Raw genomic sequence first — 16,571 nt, 5'->3', positions numbered from 1 at the left:
ATATCAGTTCATATAGATTAGCCTAGTGCTTTTCTTGGTTATCTGAGAAATTCATCTGTACAAAGTATATTTTCTTTACTGCCACTGGTAATATGGTCACTAGTGTGTATGTAATCTCACCGACAGAATCTTCTTTTCTGGGAATTGAATATGCATGACAATTATTCAACTAATGAGCTATAGCCACTGACCCAGGACTTTTTTGTTTTTATTTTGAGACAGATTCAGAGTCCAGGATGGCCTAAAACTCCTGATCTCTCTACCTTTGCTGGGACTCTACATTCCCTACTGTAGTGGCTATTCCTGGTTGTCAACTTGACTATATCTGGAATGAACTACAATCCGGAATTGGAAGGCTCACCTGTGATCGTAATCCGGAGGCTCGAAAATACAAGTTTCTGACCTGGATCTTGGCATGGAGATCTTGAGGCATAGTGGCTGTGAACCCCAGAAAATTAAGACAGGGGGATCTCTGAGTTCAAGGTCATCTGGGACAAAGCAAGTCCCAGATCCAGGCATGGTGGCACACACCTTTAATCTGGGCCACACCTTCTGCTGGAGACCTACATAAGGACATTGGAAGAAGGAAGATTTACTCTCTTTCTTTGCTTGCTTGCCTTGTGGGACTGAGCAACTGCTAGATCCTTGGACTTCCATTCACAGCTGCTGCTGACCATTGTTGGGAGTTGGACTACAGGCTGTATGTCATCAACAAATTCCCTTACTATATAGAGACTACCCATAAGTTCTGTGACTCTAGAGAACTCTGACTAATATATCTACCATGCCCCTACCCTATATGCCCCTAGAATTCTTATTTAAGAGAATGTAGCACTTTGCTATTGACTTTTTGTGTTCAGATGTGTTTTTGAAAGAAGCTGAATATCCTGTTTTTCAATTTCATGATGAAAATTTTATCAAACTATTAGCAGAATTCCACTCAAGGTGAGCCACAAAAGAGACCAATCAATCATATGCTTGACAGACCACAAGGAAAATTTAACATTCTGTTCTGTGGACAGTACTGAAAAATAGAAACTCTGATTGCTTCATCAAGACTTACAGAAATAAGAAACAACAGCAGTACTGAGGCAGCATGTAATTAGACTAGGGATGTTGGCTAAGTATTCAACACTGATTGTGAACCAATAGTTGGGATCTAGGTTAGGTGTTTCATGTTCTTTACCTCTTATTCAAAGAACTGAAAATAATGGCTCATACATACATATTAGAAAAGTTATCAAGGTAATTTTATTGGAAACAAAGTGATAGTACAGTTTAGAGAGGGATACACTATCAAAGTTAACAGCAGGCCACAAAAATCAGAGTGCTCATGAGCTTCAGGCTACAGCTTAGATTATCTTTTTTGTTATTGTTTTTATTTTTTCAAGATGGGGTTTCATTATGTAGCCCTGGGCTATCCTGAAAGTTACTCTGTAGATCAGGCTGACCTTGAACTCAGAGATCTGCCTGCCTCTGTCTCCCAAGGGCTGGGATTAAATATAAGTGTATGCCCCTACTGCCTGGCTCTGGAGTATCTTTTTATGGGGTCTAAAGGAAGGAGAGGTTGGCTATAAAGGAATATAGTTTGGGTGGTTTTCTATTTTGATTGGTAGATTAAGTTATACATTTACTTTCTTATTATTTTAATAATATGTACATCCAATTATGCATATTCATAGGATACTAAATAGAAAGAACACAGTTTGCCACAAGTATAAAAGCTTAATAATAAATGTTTGGCCCATGATTTTGAGTATTTCATAGATTTGTACAGTTTAAAGATGTGGTTGAAAAAAAAAGAAATAAAAAAAGAAAAAGCTGGGTGGTGGTGGTGTACGCCTTTAATCCCAGCATTTAGGAGGCAGAGGCAGGTGGATTTCTGGGTTTGAGGCCAGTCTGGTCTACAGAGTGAGTTCCAGAACAGCCAGGGCTATACAGAGAAACCCTGTCTTGAAAAACCAAAAGAAAAAAAAAAGATGTGGTTGAATTTTATGTCACCTTTGTGACAGCTTTTGTTAAAGTGGCAGATCTACAACTGAAAATAATATTTTTATTCACTATTAACCTGTGATTATTGAGAAAATGTCTGCCCCTGTTACAGACTGAATGTTCTTGTCTCCCCAATTTGACAGTATTGGGAGGTGAGGCCTTTTGTAACTGAGAGCCCGCATGCGTGGAATTAGTAACCTAAGATGAGATACCCAGACTGCCTATAAGTCAAGTCACAGGCCCTCACCCGACGTAAGATCTACCAGTATCTTAACCTGCCTTTTCTCACGTACAGAATTGTGTGAAATAAATATTTACCATTTAAGTCACCAGCATGTGGGTCCCACCACCCCACTTTTGTCTGCATATATGCTAGACAAATGCCAAACCTCTGACCTGTATCTCCAGCACAATATTTTTGTTATAGCAATATGAACTGACAGTCACCCTTAAAAGAACTTGTCTATTCTCATTAGCTTAAGTCAAAACAAAACAAAGCAAAACAATAACAGTAATCAAGCAAAGAAGCCCAGGCTGGACTGCACACAGTTCCCAGAATCAATACTCTTCTCAACTCTTAGACCCGATGCCCACTCTATCCATGCAGCAGGATGGATGGGGAAAACGGACGTGCTACTGACACAAACCCAGGGAAAGGACACATACCATGAAATACAGTTATTGGGCTGGAGTCACTGTTTGCTGGGGTATAAGCTAGGGTACTGAAGGTGAGACTATAATCATTTGCAAAGATCAACCTGACAGAGGATAAATGCACAAAAATTCATCCTGAAGAGCTTAAATGGCTTTAATTTTTAGCTCAGGAAACACCTCATTCCATAAAATAGAATGAGTATGCTGATGAACCAATCAGTTAAAAAAAAACCAAAAACTGAAGAGATTGCAAAAAGCAGAAAGAAATAAGAAATAAGATGTTACTTTCTTTCTGGGGTGTGGAGTCACTTCCTAATATCAGGTTAGCTTTTGATTAAGATAAAGGGAACTTTATTGTGTTTCTGACTCCGGTTTATCTGCTTGGAGACCATCTCCAAGACCAGCCCAGAACTCAGCTTCGACCTCAGGTGCACAGAGCTAGGCTACCACATCTGGGGCAATTCTCCCTTCTTTTTTCTGTTTTGGTTTGTTTGAGACAGGGTTTCTCTGTGTAGCCCTGGCTGTCTTGGAAATTGCTTTGTAGACCAGACTGGTCTTGAACTCAGAGGTCTACCTGCTTTTGCCTTCAGAGTGCTGGGATTAACAGCATGCACCACTACCGCCCAACTAGCTAATCCTAATTGCTGAAGGTCAAAAAACCAACTTTGCTTAACTTGGTGATGTACAACTGTAGCATTACTAACCCTATTTAAAAAAAAAACTGTGTGTGTTCGTGTGTGTGTGTGTGTGTGTGTGTGTGTGTGTGTGTGTGTGTGTGAATTTCACATCATGCACCCCAATCCCACTCCCCTCTCCCTCCCTTCATACCCCTAACCACAGAGGAAACAAAGTAATATTGTTGTGGAAACAGTAGTATGAGTAAGCTGCCCTCCCACACCTTTTTAAGCTTGGATTGGTGCAGTAGCTTAGTCTTAAACAATGCTTCCTATAATTTTTATTTAACAGATACCAACAGTTCAGCTCATAAATACTTGCAGAAACTTAAGGAGTTAAAGGTGATAATGGGGCAGGCAGGAGACAAAAGCAGGGAGGGGTTGGATTATAGCCCACTAGACAAGAGAGTAGTGACAGCCAGGGCCTTAAAGAAATGTCTCTGCTGTTGAAAGGAGACACAGGCTCCATTTAGGACAGGCTGAGTTTCAAGATCTAGAGAATTTGCTATATCCATCCGATGTCTCTGGCATTGGAAAAGAAAAGAGATTACCATCTGAGACTGATTAAAGTGCCCGGGTCTATAATTTGTGGATAAAAATACATTTGACATTAAAGAATAATCAAGGATGGAGAGATGGCTCAGTGGTTAGGAATACTTGATGCTCTTGCAGAGGACACTCGTTCCAAGATTACTAACACCCATGCTGAATGGCTTAAAACTGCCTGTAAATCCAGCTTCAGAGGATCTGACAATCTTCTGGCCTCCTCCAGCACTCAGAGCAACATGCACATGTGAAGACACATCCATATATATACATGTATATATGTATATGTACATATATATATAAAATAAAATTAAAATGGCTGATCACGGCTACTAAATTAAAAAAAAAAAAAGAATGTTGAAGCAGTACTGTGTCCCCACCCATCTCCATTTTGAAATTGTCAGCAGAGAACAGAAGTCTTAGGAAATGAGGCAGCATGCTAGGGTTGGCACAAATCTGTAACCCAGCTACTCAGGAGCAGCAGCAGTATGCTGTAAAATTGGAGAAAACATGGGCATTGTAGCTGGAATGTGTCTCAATCTAGTATTTCAAAAAGGGGGAGGATGATGAAACTGAGTGATGAGTACTTGCCTAACATGTGTGAGCCCCTGGCCTTGTTTCCAAATATTGGGGGGAAATGAGGCACTGTACTTTCCCGTAATCAATGTGTACCTTGACTTAGGCAGTGCCACTGTAGCAATTCCTGATCCTCTTGCCTTGGCTTTCCAGAGTGCTGTGACAACAGCCATATATATACTAGTGTGCACAGCTCTAAATGTAAATCTTACATGAAAGCAAAATAAAAATAAAGGGATTATGAGAATCCCCCAATACACCTAAAAGTGCTTTTTTTCTCCTGCAAAATTCTCTTTTATTTAAACATAGTCTTTTATCGTTGATAGTAAGAATAGGTAGCTTTTTGGTTTGTTTTTTTGTTTTTGTTTTGTTTTTTTTTTTTTTTTTTTTTTTTTTTTTTTTGGTTTTTTCCAGACAGGGTTTCTCTGTATAGCCCTGGCTGTCCTGACAACTCACTCTGTAGATCAGGCTGGCCTTGAACTAAGAAATCTGCCTGCTTCTGCCCCCTAAGTGCTGGGATTAAAGCTGTGCACCACCACTGCCCAGGTGGTTTGGTTTTTTTGAGACACTATGTAGCTTTGGCTGCCTGGAAACTCTAGACCAGGGTAGCTTCAAATTCAGAGGTTCCCGGTGTGCCAGGATTAAAGGCATGTTCTACAAAACTAGGCCAGAGTAACTTTTTTAAATAAATGAATGAAAAATACTGAAGGATTTAGGATTAAGTACCAGAGTTTTCTCAGAATACATATTCCATGTTACAAACAAATTTCAAGTGGTAGTATATGTGTGTATACATTTATATAATATATATTCTTATGTTATATTTTATACATGAAATATTTTTGAGGTATTTCTGTTATCTTTATGGACAGCCGACAGATTTAACTACCAGGGAAAACCAATGGAATGGCAAAAATCTTCCAACTTAAACATGGTGAGGGAGGGCTAAGGGAACAGCTGTCTTTTCAACAAGACAGACAATCTCCACATAAAAGACTTACGTTTTTGAGAATTACTTCCACGGTCAAGAGAAAACTAGGAAAGCTGTAAATGGAATCAATCAATTCTTGTTTTCCAAGAATTCCTATATATACCCGAGACTCAAAGAGTTTAGGGATTTGTTAAAGGCAATTCTGTGTAAGCAAAGAGAAAGTGGCCAGAAGGAATAATAAGACCGGCATTTCAACCTAGTGTGCACTTTAACCTAAAATACGTGTTTTGACTAGAAAATACCCTGTTGTTTTCGCGTCTTCCAGGCTTCCTTGGATATGACGCTAAGGCCTCAGCCGCCACCTGGCAACGCTGGTGACCTGCAATGAATCCCAGCGGCCGCAGTCAGGAAGGCTGAGGCGTCTCCTTTAAGAAGCTGACTCACGTGGATGCTGTGTTGTGTGCGCTCAGCTGGGAGTGGGGGGGTGGGTCCTTACTCTCACCACATTGGCCGCCTTGGCCGAGGAGGCAGAGTTAGCCTCCTTGATTGGCTGTAAGGATGCAAGGTGTCGAGTTAGGGGCGGGGCGAGCAGCGACGAGTCCGCCCACCCTCTGCGGCTTCTGGGCGGGGTGGGCGGCGGAGTGTAAACGGGCGAGAGTGGGGGGAGGGTGAGCCAGAGAAGGGGCGGGGCACGGCGGAAGGGGCAGCGTGCCAGGGAGAGGGGCGGAGCCCAGGAATGAAGGGTGCTGCGGGCCAACCGGGAGAGCCGCCGGAGGGGAGGGCGGGGCCACGCTGGATGATTGACGCCGAGGCCCGACCGAGGAGAGGCGGGGCCAAGGCCTGACTAAACCTGAAGATTCGGAGGCCGAGGGGGCTTTGACCCAACGGAGGAGCCTAGAGCTGCTGGCAGCGCCGATCCCCAGCGCGCAGGTGAGTACGGCGGCGGGCGCAGGGGTCGGAGTCGGCTGGGGCTCAAAGCCCTCGGGCTGGCGGCCTCGAAGCCCTCGGGGAGCGACCCGGGGCGGGGGCCCAGGCAGGAAGTGCCTCTTCCCCTTCTCCACTCGTCCAGGGTCCCGGCCCGGCCACCAGGGCCCCTCTGGACCGTAGGGCCGCGGGCCGGGCAGTCCTTCTTTGTGAGCCTGTGGCGCGGAGTCCGCCGTCGGCCCGCCCCCGCCGCGCAGCCGAGCGCTCCGCGAGCCCGCAACAACCGCGACCCCTGGGCGACCCGCGGGCCCCGCCCGCCTCCCCGCCGCCCCCAGTGACTGTCGCCTCGGCCGCCGGTCCACAGACAGCTCTCCCAATGACACCCCCACTTCCTAGGCCGCCCCGCCCCCACGGCAGCCGTCCCCGCCGCAACGTCGGGGGCGCGCCCGGGCTCCGATCCGGGTCGGCCCGCGGGCCCGCGCTCCAGGGCCGCGCTCGCACCCCGCCCGCTGCGGAGGCCCGACTCGTGCCCAGGGGTCTGGGCTGTGGGCCGTGCCCGCCTCGGTGCCAGCCCCTGCCACGCTGCCCTCCGGACCCCGGGCGTGGGGTCACTGCTCGGTAGCCCGCGGGTGCCCAGCTGTTCCGCCAGTGTTTGTTGTGCCGAGGAGGCCCAGCCGCCGCCGCGCGCTCCGCCTTGCGCCGGGCGATTGGCTGGCGGGTGTCACGTGGGCGCGATCAGCTGGGCCGGCTGCGGGCTGTCGGCCTGGCTCCGACCCCCGCCGCTGCTTGGAGAGCGGACCCGGAGGCTCTTCCCTGGCGGGGGCAGGCACACCCCTGCACACCCCTTTATTCCACGCTGCTGAATGTGTAGGTAGGAAGTCCGAGTATTGCCAGCGGGAGTGGGCAGCCGCAGTAGTCCACAGGTCTGTTTAATCCGGACACCGACCGATCTCTCTTTGGAGTGACAGTAAGGGAAGGTGGACAGTTCATTTGTTTTTAAACTTTTTTTCTTTCCTGTTTACGGAGCCCTCTTGGAAATCTGAGGGTTTTTATTTCCAGGTGGCCTTCTACAGATGGAAAACCTGAAAGTAACTTCAGGCTTACCTTGCTTTTGGGAAATAAGTGAACTAGGCTGGTTTAGATTAACAGGCACAATAGGAAAATTAACAGATCATTTTGCAGAGCCACGTAAATGGGATTGCAACTGCGTTACAACGTAGCAAAAGTCGAAATCGGTGTTTCTTGGGTGCATATTTGTGCCAGATGTGAAGTGCCTTGATGGGTTCTTTCACTAAGAATTAATCGCATATTTACTTATAGTTTTTGGGTAAGAAGGAGATTCCAGAAAAGGTGAGTTCTCGCTGAACTCCCAATTTAGTGAAAGGTTACAGACCAATGAAATCCAAAAACAGTGCAGCGTTAAATGTTGGTAAGGTATAAAATGAGTGTTACAGAAGATGGGGCAGGGAGACACCAGGAGGAGGAAGTAGGAAGTATTCTGAGGAGAACAAATGTTGGGCCTAGAAAATGAAAAGCCTATGGGTTGTTGTTAGCCAGAAGGGCTTAGGAAAAACATCCCTGGAACATTTACTGTAGCAAGAAGATGGAACATGTACAGTTTGGTGTGTGTGTGTGTGTTGTGAGAGTGCGCTAGAGCACAAGGTATTTTGTACTCTTTGGAAAGTACTAAAGCAGTTGTTTTTCAGTAGAGTCTTACATACCCAGGCCAGGCTGCCCTTGAACTCTTGGCAGTCCTGCCTTGTTGTCTTTGGTGCCAGAATTACAGGCGTGCTAAATAATGTCTGTCTTATACCCTCTTCTGGCCCAGGGTTCGGTACAGATTTTGCTCTTAGTTTATGTGTGGCAGTCATCTTATCTCAAGGAAAGGCACACAATGAAATATGTTCAGTTTATACTGGGAAACCAACTTGAATTTAAAAGTAACTTTTCTAGACATGCTTGGCAAAATATGTTTGGCTTCTTCTACAAGAGCATCTAGTTGGAATATTGGAACTCTCTTTCCTAGACTTATTTGCCTTCTCTGTCTACTAAAGAGATTTAGAAGGAAAAAAAAAATAAAAAGGATGGCAAGAAGGCCCTGCAGGTAAAGATGCTTGATTAAAAATACAACATCCTGAGTTTTAACCCACGGACCCACATGATCAAAAGAGAACTTATTCCACAAAGCTGTTCTGGTCTCCATGTGGCCCACGTAATTAAATGGGTCTAATAAAAGTGTTTTTAAATAAGGAAATAAAGAACCAATCACTATGAAAAATTAAACTTGACACTTCACTAAAGTCCAAGACGTGAAACCAGCCCGAAATAGATATATTCATGATGTAAAGATAAGTCTTGAGTATATTTGTTTCTAGACTATCTTTTGTTTTATAGTGTCTTGATAGTTATGTAAATTAAAACTATTTTCCTGGTACTACTGTGTGGTAACAAGTTCATACTTTTCTAACTGTTAACTAGTTAGGAATTTGCTATTTAGTACTTCAGTCTGTAAGAAGCTTTTGGTGGTGTATCAAACACAGAGATCATGGTTGTCTTGCCAAGAAGTTTTTGGGGAAATGACCAACTCCGATTATTTGCTGACTCATGACTAACTGCTGAGGTATGTGACTAGTCATTTTCTAATGATGACTAAGCAGTATTCTAGAAATCCAGTCAGCATGGAAGTTGTTTAACAAAACATAAAATAAGATATTACCTTAGAAGACGAGACACATAAATTACCGTCAGACGAAGATTCAGCCCCACAAGCAGGACATCATTTGACCCAGCAGAGTGAACTGATACTGTAAGAGGATAACGTGGCCGCCTTGTTGTCATTGAAACTTGCCTCTTGCTGACATTTTGTGCAATTCTAAGAAAAATGGGCTGGGCATGTAGCATAGTGGTATGTGTTTACCTGGCATGCACAAGATACTTGGTTTGATTTCCAGTATCACAGAAAGGGAAAAAAAAAGATTTTATAGAAGGAACTGTTCCCCCCCCCCCCCGTGTAATTTTTATTAGAATTTTGTTACAAATTGCTGTGAAACTGCAGTAGCATCAAATGTTTATTGCTATGATAATTATCCTAGCTATTCAAAGTTTTATGGTTTTTTGTTCTTTCCTTTGTTCTAGAGAGAAGAGACTGAAAACCAAATATACAGCCATGTTTCCATGTGAATCCATTATAGCAGAATCAAAACATACTACTTCTGGAAGGAGCAGGTTTTTGTAACCCTTCCCATGCTAGAACCATGTGCACCATGGTCTTTATACAGTCTCTGTCTCCCTCATCTGGTGTAAGGAACGCCCCCCCCTGCCCTGTCCAGTGCTGGAGGGAACTCTGTGATGGGTGTGTGTGGAAATACCCCAAAGGTGTAATTCCTTAAGTAGGCATTCCTCTGGTGGAAGTGGGTATTTTCCACCAGAAGATCCTATCTAAATGTAAATAGATGCCTATTGTTCTCCCTGGTATTTTTAGAGCTAGGAAGTGATGCCTCCTTAGGCTAAATCCATTTGCCAGGATTGAGACCAAACTGGATTATTAATTATAGGGAGGGCAAATACCTATTTTAAGACGTAGAATTGAGACACCAAGAATTTGAAATCTTAGGTTTCTAGCTTTTATCTTGTTTATAATTTCTATTACCTGGGTACTTCACATGGCTGTAATTAGCAGGAGGAGAAGCTGGTTAATTGCTACTGTTTCCTATTCTGAACTCTGCTTCCTCATTTGTGGTGGGGCAGGAATGAAGTGGGATGTAGAGTCTACTTTTATGACCTTTATTTAGTTCATTACAAGGCACTGTTCTCAGGATAGAGAGCTTCATTTAATTCTCTGCCAGAGATACTGCTGTTGCCATTTTACATAGGAAACAGGGTAATTTGTCCAAGGTTACAAAAGTTTTGAGGGAGGGAGAACTGAAATTTATGAACAGCACCTGGCTTTAGATCTAGGCCACGCTGAGTCCCTAGGGATGTGGAACAGAGGCACCAGCTGTATGGTATAATTGATTTGAATGAACTTCATATAGTTGATCTAAAGTATACTCCGCTGGCTACTGAAAGCTAAAGATCTTTGTCTTGCTGACTAGGACTTAATGCTGGCTGCTCTAAACTTTTCAGTACTCTTTGCTCACTTCTCGACTGAGCTACCACCTAACTTGGAAAAAACATGACTTAGCCAGAAAATCCATGAAGAAAATGGGAATGGCATTCCAGTAATTTGTCAGTTATTCCTATTGATCTTTAGGCCTGATTATAAACCAGGTTTCTCTTTTTTCTGAGAAAGATTTCTTTTTGGTTTTTCAAGAGAGGGTTTCTCTGTGTAGCCTCGACTGTCCTGGGACTCACTCTGTAGACCAGGCTGGCCTCAAACTCAGAAATCTGCCTGCCTCTGCCTCCCAAGTGCTGCCCGGCTGAGAAAGACTTCTCTAAGTGCAGAGCTTTTCCCTACCTATCTTAGTGTGTTGTAAGCAGGATAAACTTTCCTGATAAGGACAAGTGTGACTGTAGTCCAAACGACTAAAATAGGATGTTTTCTTTTTAACCTTTTAAAAGAATTTTATTTTTAACATGTGGGCAGTTAAATTTTAGCTGCTGGCCTAGGTTTGCTAACCCCTGTTGTTTTGGTTTGGGTTTTATTTTATGTGTATGGATGTTTTTCCTGCATGTAGTCTGTGTACTACTGTGTGTCTGGTCCTGATAGAGGCCAGAAGACAGCATTAGACATCCTGGAACTGGAGTGACAGTTGTTTGTGATCCCATATGTGGGTGTTGGCAATCAACCCAGGTCCCCTGAAACAGTGGCCAATGCTGTTAAATGCTGAGTTAGACCTAACCAACTATGAAATATCATATTTCATTTGTTACTGTATATATAAAAGAGCCGAACAGGCTTTTTAGCTAATTGTTTTATGGCCTAGGAACTAGGGATTTATACAAAATCATCATGTCCAGTTTTTAAAATCATTCATTCCTAGGGACATTGTCTCATGGGTTTCTAAAAGAAAAGTAGTTTTTCTTTTTTAAAAATTTATTTATTTATTATATGTAAGTACACTGTAGCTGTCTTCAGACATTCCAGAAGAGGGCATCAGACCTCATTATGGATGGTTTTGAGCCACCATGCAGTTGCTGGGATTTGAACTCGTGACCTCTGGAAGAGCAAGCAGTCCATGCTCTTAACTGCTGAGCCATCTCTCCAGCCCCTACTTTTGTTTTTTGTTTTTCTAAATTAACTTACAAGTTGTATAATTAAAAAAAATTAAAGATGGAGATCCTAAGAGATAATTCATTAGAATCTTATGATGCAGATAGCAGTTAGAGATTCTAGGTGGCTAAGGATGCTTTTTGGTGTAAGAAATAGAAGATAATTAGTAAAATGCCTGAGTTGTCTATGAACTTCCTGTACTTTCATCCTGGTCCCTCATGTAATAGCAGGTAAGTTCAGATAATAACAGGTAAACTGTTAAACAACCCAGTTTGATAATTCAGTCTTAGGATCTTGTAGCTTGGAACTATGCAAACATACTGCCAGAAGAGCCTTGTTTATATGTCATTTACAAAATAATATGTAATGGCTTTTGCTCTGAATTTGATGTAGGAGGAGCATCATAAATACAACATGAGCCATACTATGAGCTTGGCCCTAATTTCTTCCATAAATGGAACTTAGCATGGCAGAGTATCAAATGATACTTAACTTTTGTAGTGGGATACAGCAAAGTGCTTCAGAGTTGAAAAAGGATGTTGACCAACTGACAAATAAAGAGATTGGAGATTCTGCTAAGTGAGCCAAAATGATTAGTATGTGTGAAGAATGCTTTAGGTGTAAATTCCAGAAAGCTGGGTAGTGGTGCTAGAGGCCAGAGTGACTAGTAGCAGAGTAGTTTGTGAGAATTTAGTGGGCAAAGCCAGTGTGTAGTGATGGTACAACTTGATATATTTGTAAGGAAATCATGAGGATTTCTTAACATGCTGTTTGGGATTTTGTTTTGATATTCTGGAGATAGGCTAAAGCTGGAAGACAGGCCTCTCATATGCTAGCAAATACTCTACCACTGAGCGGCACAATTACATTAGCTCAATTAAAATTTTAGTGTCAACCCCCACTACTATTATTGGGAATCAAATTTGGGCCTCATATTGCACAATGTTCTTTTACTGAGCCACACACATCCTTAGCTGTTTTTCAAAATCTGCCCCTTTGCTTTTAATTTTTAAGTTTTGAGATAGAATTTTACTTAGTTTCTCAGGTTGATTCTAAATTCCAAATACTTGTGCCTCAGCCCCTAAGGTGTTTGGGTTTTTGTAAGAATCATCCCTAGGTAGGTATGATTGCATAGGCCTATATTCCCATCACTTGGGAGGCTAAAGCTGGAGGAATTTTGTAGGTTAAAATCAAGCTGGACTACATAGCATTTGAAGCAGTCTCATAGACTTTTTGGAAGGTGGTGTCTTGAGTTGTATTTCACTGTCTGTATTTTGTAGCACCAGTCTAATACAAGTGGAGCATTAGCTGACAATGTCTGCTAGATTTTAATAAAACACTGTGACTGTTAACAGTGTTAGGTGTAATTAGTGTTTGAATTCAGTGGTAAAAGAAAAAGGGAAAGGTTCCCTAAACTGACTTAAGTGGTATTTTTGCAGTTTTTTCCAAATTTTATGGAGTATACAGTTAGATTGCCACTGAACTAGGGAATACAAGAGGAGGACAATTTGTGGTCAACCTGAGAAAGACCGACTCCAGCAGCTATTTGGTTCCTAGGTATGAAGGAAATGAAAACTGAAATAAGACTTAGAGACTACCCTGGCTACTTGTGAAATGCTATGTGGTCTGTATTTTTGAACCTTTAAAGGTAGGGTCTATACATACATACATGTACACATAAATACACACACACACACACACACACACTTTAAGAATTACCATAGTTAAATAGTATGTACCAAGTGCTGTGTCCCATACACTAGACATACTTAAGTCTAAGAGGTAGAGTTTACACTTTTAATGTCACCTCGGGGCTTTCTTCAGGCTGCTGTAACTGAACAATATAGCATGGGTGGTTTGTAAACACAGGTATTTATCATTCAGAGAGAAAAAGCACCAGCAGAAATGGCGTTTGTAAAGACCAGTTTCTGGTTGGTTGATACTCCCCTTGAGATATGTCTTCATGGTAGAAAGGCTAAGTTAGCTTTACTGACCATCTGTCTTCATGACCTAGTTACTCCCCAGATTCCATCTCATTAGTGACTAGATTTCAGTGTACAAGTTTATGGGGACACAGATTTTCAGGATGTAGCAGTGGGATTGTAACTGATGTCAGCTTTGGTACTTCAGTACTGTTCTATTTATTTATTTATTTTGGTTTTTTTGAGACAGGGTTTCTCTGTATAGCCCTGGCTGTCCTGGAACTCATGGTGTAGACCAGACTGGCCTCGAACTCAGAAATCCGCCTGCCTCTGCTTACCAAGTGCTGGGATTAAAGGTGTGCACCACCATTCCCCAGCTTGTTTTAAATTTTTTTTAACCTTGTAAAGCTAAGGCTTGCCGAGATCTAATGACCATGTAGAGTTGATGGCAAATAATGTTTGGCTTATTTCTGTTGATAATATAACTTTTTTGGCAAAGAAAACTATATTTTATAGTTTATATGTAAATGGGAATCACAATCGGGAATCAAGTAACATTAGGTCGTCTTAGATATTTTTAGTCTTGATAATGAATCATAATTGAAGCCAGTAGAAATACTTGGATAGAGTAAAAAATAGAAGTGAATTTGAAGCAGAAAAGAAAGCATATTAAATCTATTTACCCTCAGTACCAAATGGTTGGCCACAGCTATTTCTGTAACACTGACAGAATGATGTAGGTAGAATGCGAAATGTTCACTTGGAGCCATGGCATCTTCCATAGTAGCATCAAAGGTCAATCTAGAAATAGAGGTATTATTTCATTGGAGTTAAATCATTTCTAATATTTGAAAGCTAGAACGAAAATTACCTATAAAACAAATCCCAGAAACTCTTATCTGAAGCTAAATGACTATAAAATGACTGAACTGTAAAGTCTGGGCTGTTGATCCTTTTTGTTAAGCAATTAATATGTCATTACAAACAATCAATTGCTCACATGTCTGTGTTGAATGCCTTATTTATATTGAGAGTCATAAGTGAAATAGTGGTACAAGGTCCAAACAGGACCAGTGGAGAATGAAAAAATAAATTGGGATAGAGAACAATGATAAACTGCTTAACAGTAGTCACTTGCTTTGGGAGAATATGTTGTGCATTCCCTGTCACCTGATTTCACACACGTGCACACAGTGCAGGCTCTTCTACCCAAATTTTGTTTTTAAGGTTTTTGTTTTGTTTTTGAGACAGGGTTTCTCTGTATAGCCCTGGCTGTCCTGGACCTCACTCTGTAGACCAGGCTGACCTCGAACTCAGAAATCCACCTGCCTCTGCCTCCCAAGTGCTAGGATTAAAGGTGTACACCACCACCGCCCAGCTGTTTTTAAGGTTTTTAGTGTTTTCATGTGTGTGTGTGTGTGTGTGTGTGTGTACACATTTGTGTACATGTATGTGCATGCGCACACATGCTCACATCCCATATATGCAGGTACCCTTGCAGGCCATAAGAGATAATCAATTTCAGATCTGGAGCTGGGGCACTGAGAACCGAACTTGAGTCTTCTGCAAGATCAATAAGTACTCTTAACCACATTTATTGCTAGGAACTAAAAGGACACACAGCTACAGTGGAAGAACCAGATATCAGCTCCTACAGGCAAGGAAGGTAAACTTGGAATTCTAAAGAATTCATATTTATCTTGAAATGATCTCTTATGGTGAAATGATTATTAATCTGCTCCAGCAATATGCTTGGAAAAGATTAACTATTACATTTTTTTTAAGTGCCACTGATACTACTCAGGGGCTAAAAACCCATAAGGAGTGAACTAACAGGTTGTAAGAATCAGCAGCATGAGAAGTCAAGGTCCCATCAAAGCATCTCTGTGTTGCAATACATTGTACTCATATCTGGAGAATGTGGAGGACATAGGAAACCCTCACTATACATACAAAATTCTCCAGTCACACTGGGGTACAGGCTGTGCCTCCTAAGGCATGTGGACACATCACAAGAGTACGTCTGAATCCAGGGCACAGATTTCAGTTTGGAAGAAAGGCTAATACGGCATCCACAGGTTCTCTGCAACCAGCAGGACCTCCACTTTATGGGCTTCCTCACAGGCCTGTGAGGAGGAGAGCCAGCTGGGGCAAGGGGCTGTCCCTGACATTCCTGCACCAATCTTGGGTCAGTGCTGTGAGGCACAGGCAGCTAGCCAGATACTGTCATTGGGACCCACCAGCCTCAACACCATACTCTCTTATTCTCTGTACCACCACCAAGAGTGTGGGTTTTCTTCAGAATGCTGCCAGATGGCACTTGCCACACTGAGCAGCAATGGAGAGCACTCTGGTGAAAATAAATTCCCCTTTTATATGTGCACCACTCTGTCATATAATTCTTATAATAAATTTATTATTACTGTGTTAAAAAATTTATTTTTGCAAAATTTGTGTGTCTGTGGGTCAGCCATATGTATGAGTAACCATGGAGACGAGAAGAGTATCAGAGCCCTTGGAACTGGATCTACAGTAAATTAGCTTTCTGGTGTGGGTGCTGGGAGCTGAACATGGGTCCTCTGTCCTACCACCTAGAATTTATTTGTGGTGCTAAGGAGTGAATCTAGGGCCTTAGACATACTAGGTAGATACTTTACCACTGGAGTACATTCCCAGCCCTGTTCTCCCACATTTTAGTTATGTTTTGAGTCAGGGTCTTGTTCTGTAGTCCAGATTGGTCTGGGACTCACTAAAAAGACCAAGCTGGCCTGAAAATTGTGTTTCCCTGGGGCTCTGACGCTTGACTACCAAGATTACCTTGGTATATCACTAACTCTAACTTCCCAAATTTTAAGTATCAGCTCAACTTTTTAAAATGAATAAAAGCTTGCATAGAGTTCAAATGAAATTTATCAGTTTGGTTCACTGCCTGTATCTCTGGGCTGATGGATTAAACTTAGTAGGTCCTAAATTAGCAGTTTCTGGGTATGTGTATGTAGGATCTTGAAAAGTAATGTGCTTAAGGACTGTAAAACAGTAAGCAGCAAGCATTGCCAGAAATGTAATCAGAGTCAGTTTACCACAGCTTAAGTCTGGTGTTGAGTTTACATTTACACATTGTGGCTTTGTTCCTTTGTTTT

General features: G+C 42.4%; 1 protein-coding gene across 7 annotated transcripts in view; it reads left to right on the top strand.

Moving 5' to 3' along the window:
- The first annotated feature begins 6,146 nt into the window (after positions 1 to 6,146).
- The window catches only part of Ypel5 (yippee like 5), a 16,978-nt gene continuing 6,553 nt past the window's right edge, over positions 6,147 to 16,571 (top strand). The window contains exons 1-3 of one of the 7 annotated variants that reach the window (XM_031356209.1): positions 6,153 to 6,303; positions 9,433 to 9,522; positions 15,036 to 15,097. Coding sequence is in view for 1 of the 7 variants with exons in the window: in XM_031356206.1 (XP_031212066.1) it covers positions 9,552 to 9,596 (45 nt within the window). In the remaining 6 variants the exon portion in view is untranslated. Of the gene's footprint in view, positions 6,304 to 6,993; positions 7,169 to 9,432; positions 9,597 to 15,035; positions 15,098 to 16,571 lie in introns of those variants that run through there. The other 6 variants (XM_031356212.1, XM_031356206.1, XM_031356208.1 and 3 more) reach the window with 6 other exon arrangements.

Source organism: Mastomys coucha, unplaced genomic scaffold, assembly GCF_008632895.1.
Source record: "Mastomys coucha isolate ucsf_1 unplaced genomic scaffold, UCSF_Mcou_1 pScaffold6, whole genome shotgun sequence".
NCBI lineage: Eukaryota > Metazoa > Chordata > Mammalia > Rodentia > Muridae > Mastomys > Mastomys coucha.
The sequence above is the reverse complement of the archived record's forward strand: the minus strand, read 5'-3'. Positions and strand labels throughout refer to the sequence as shown.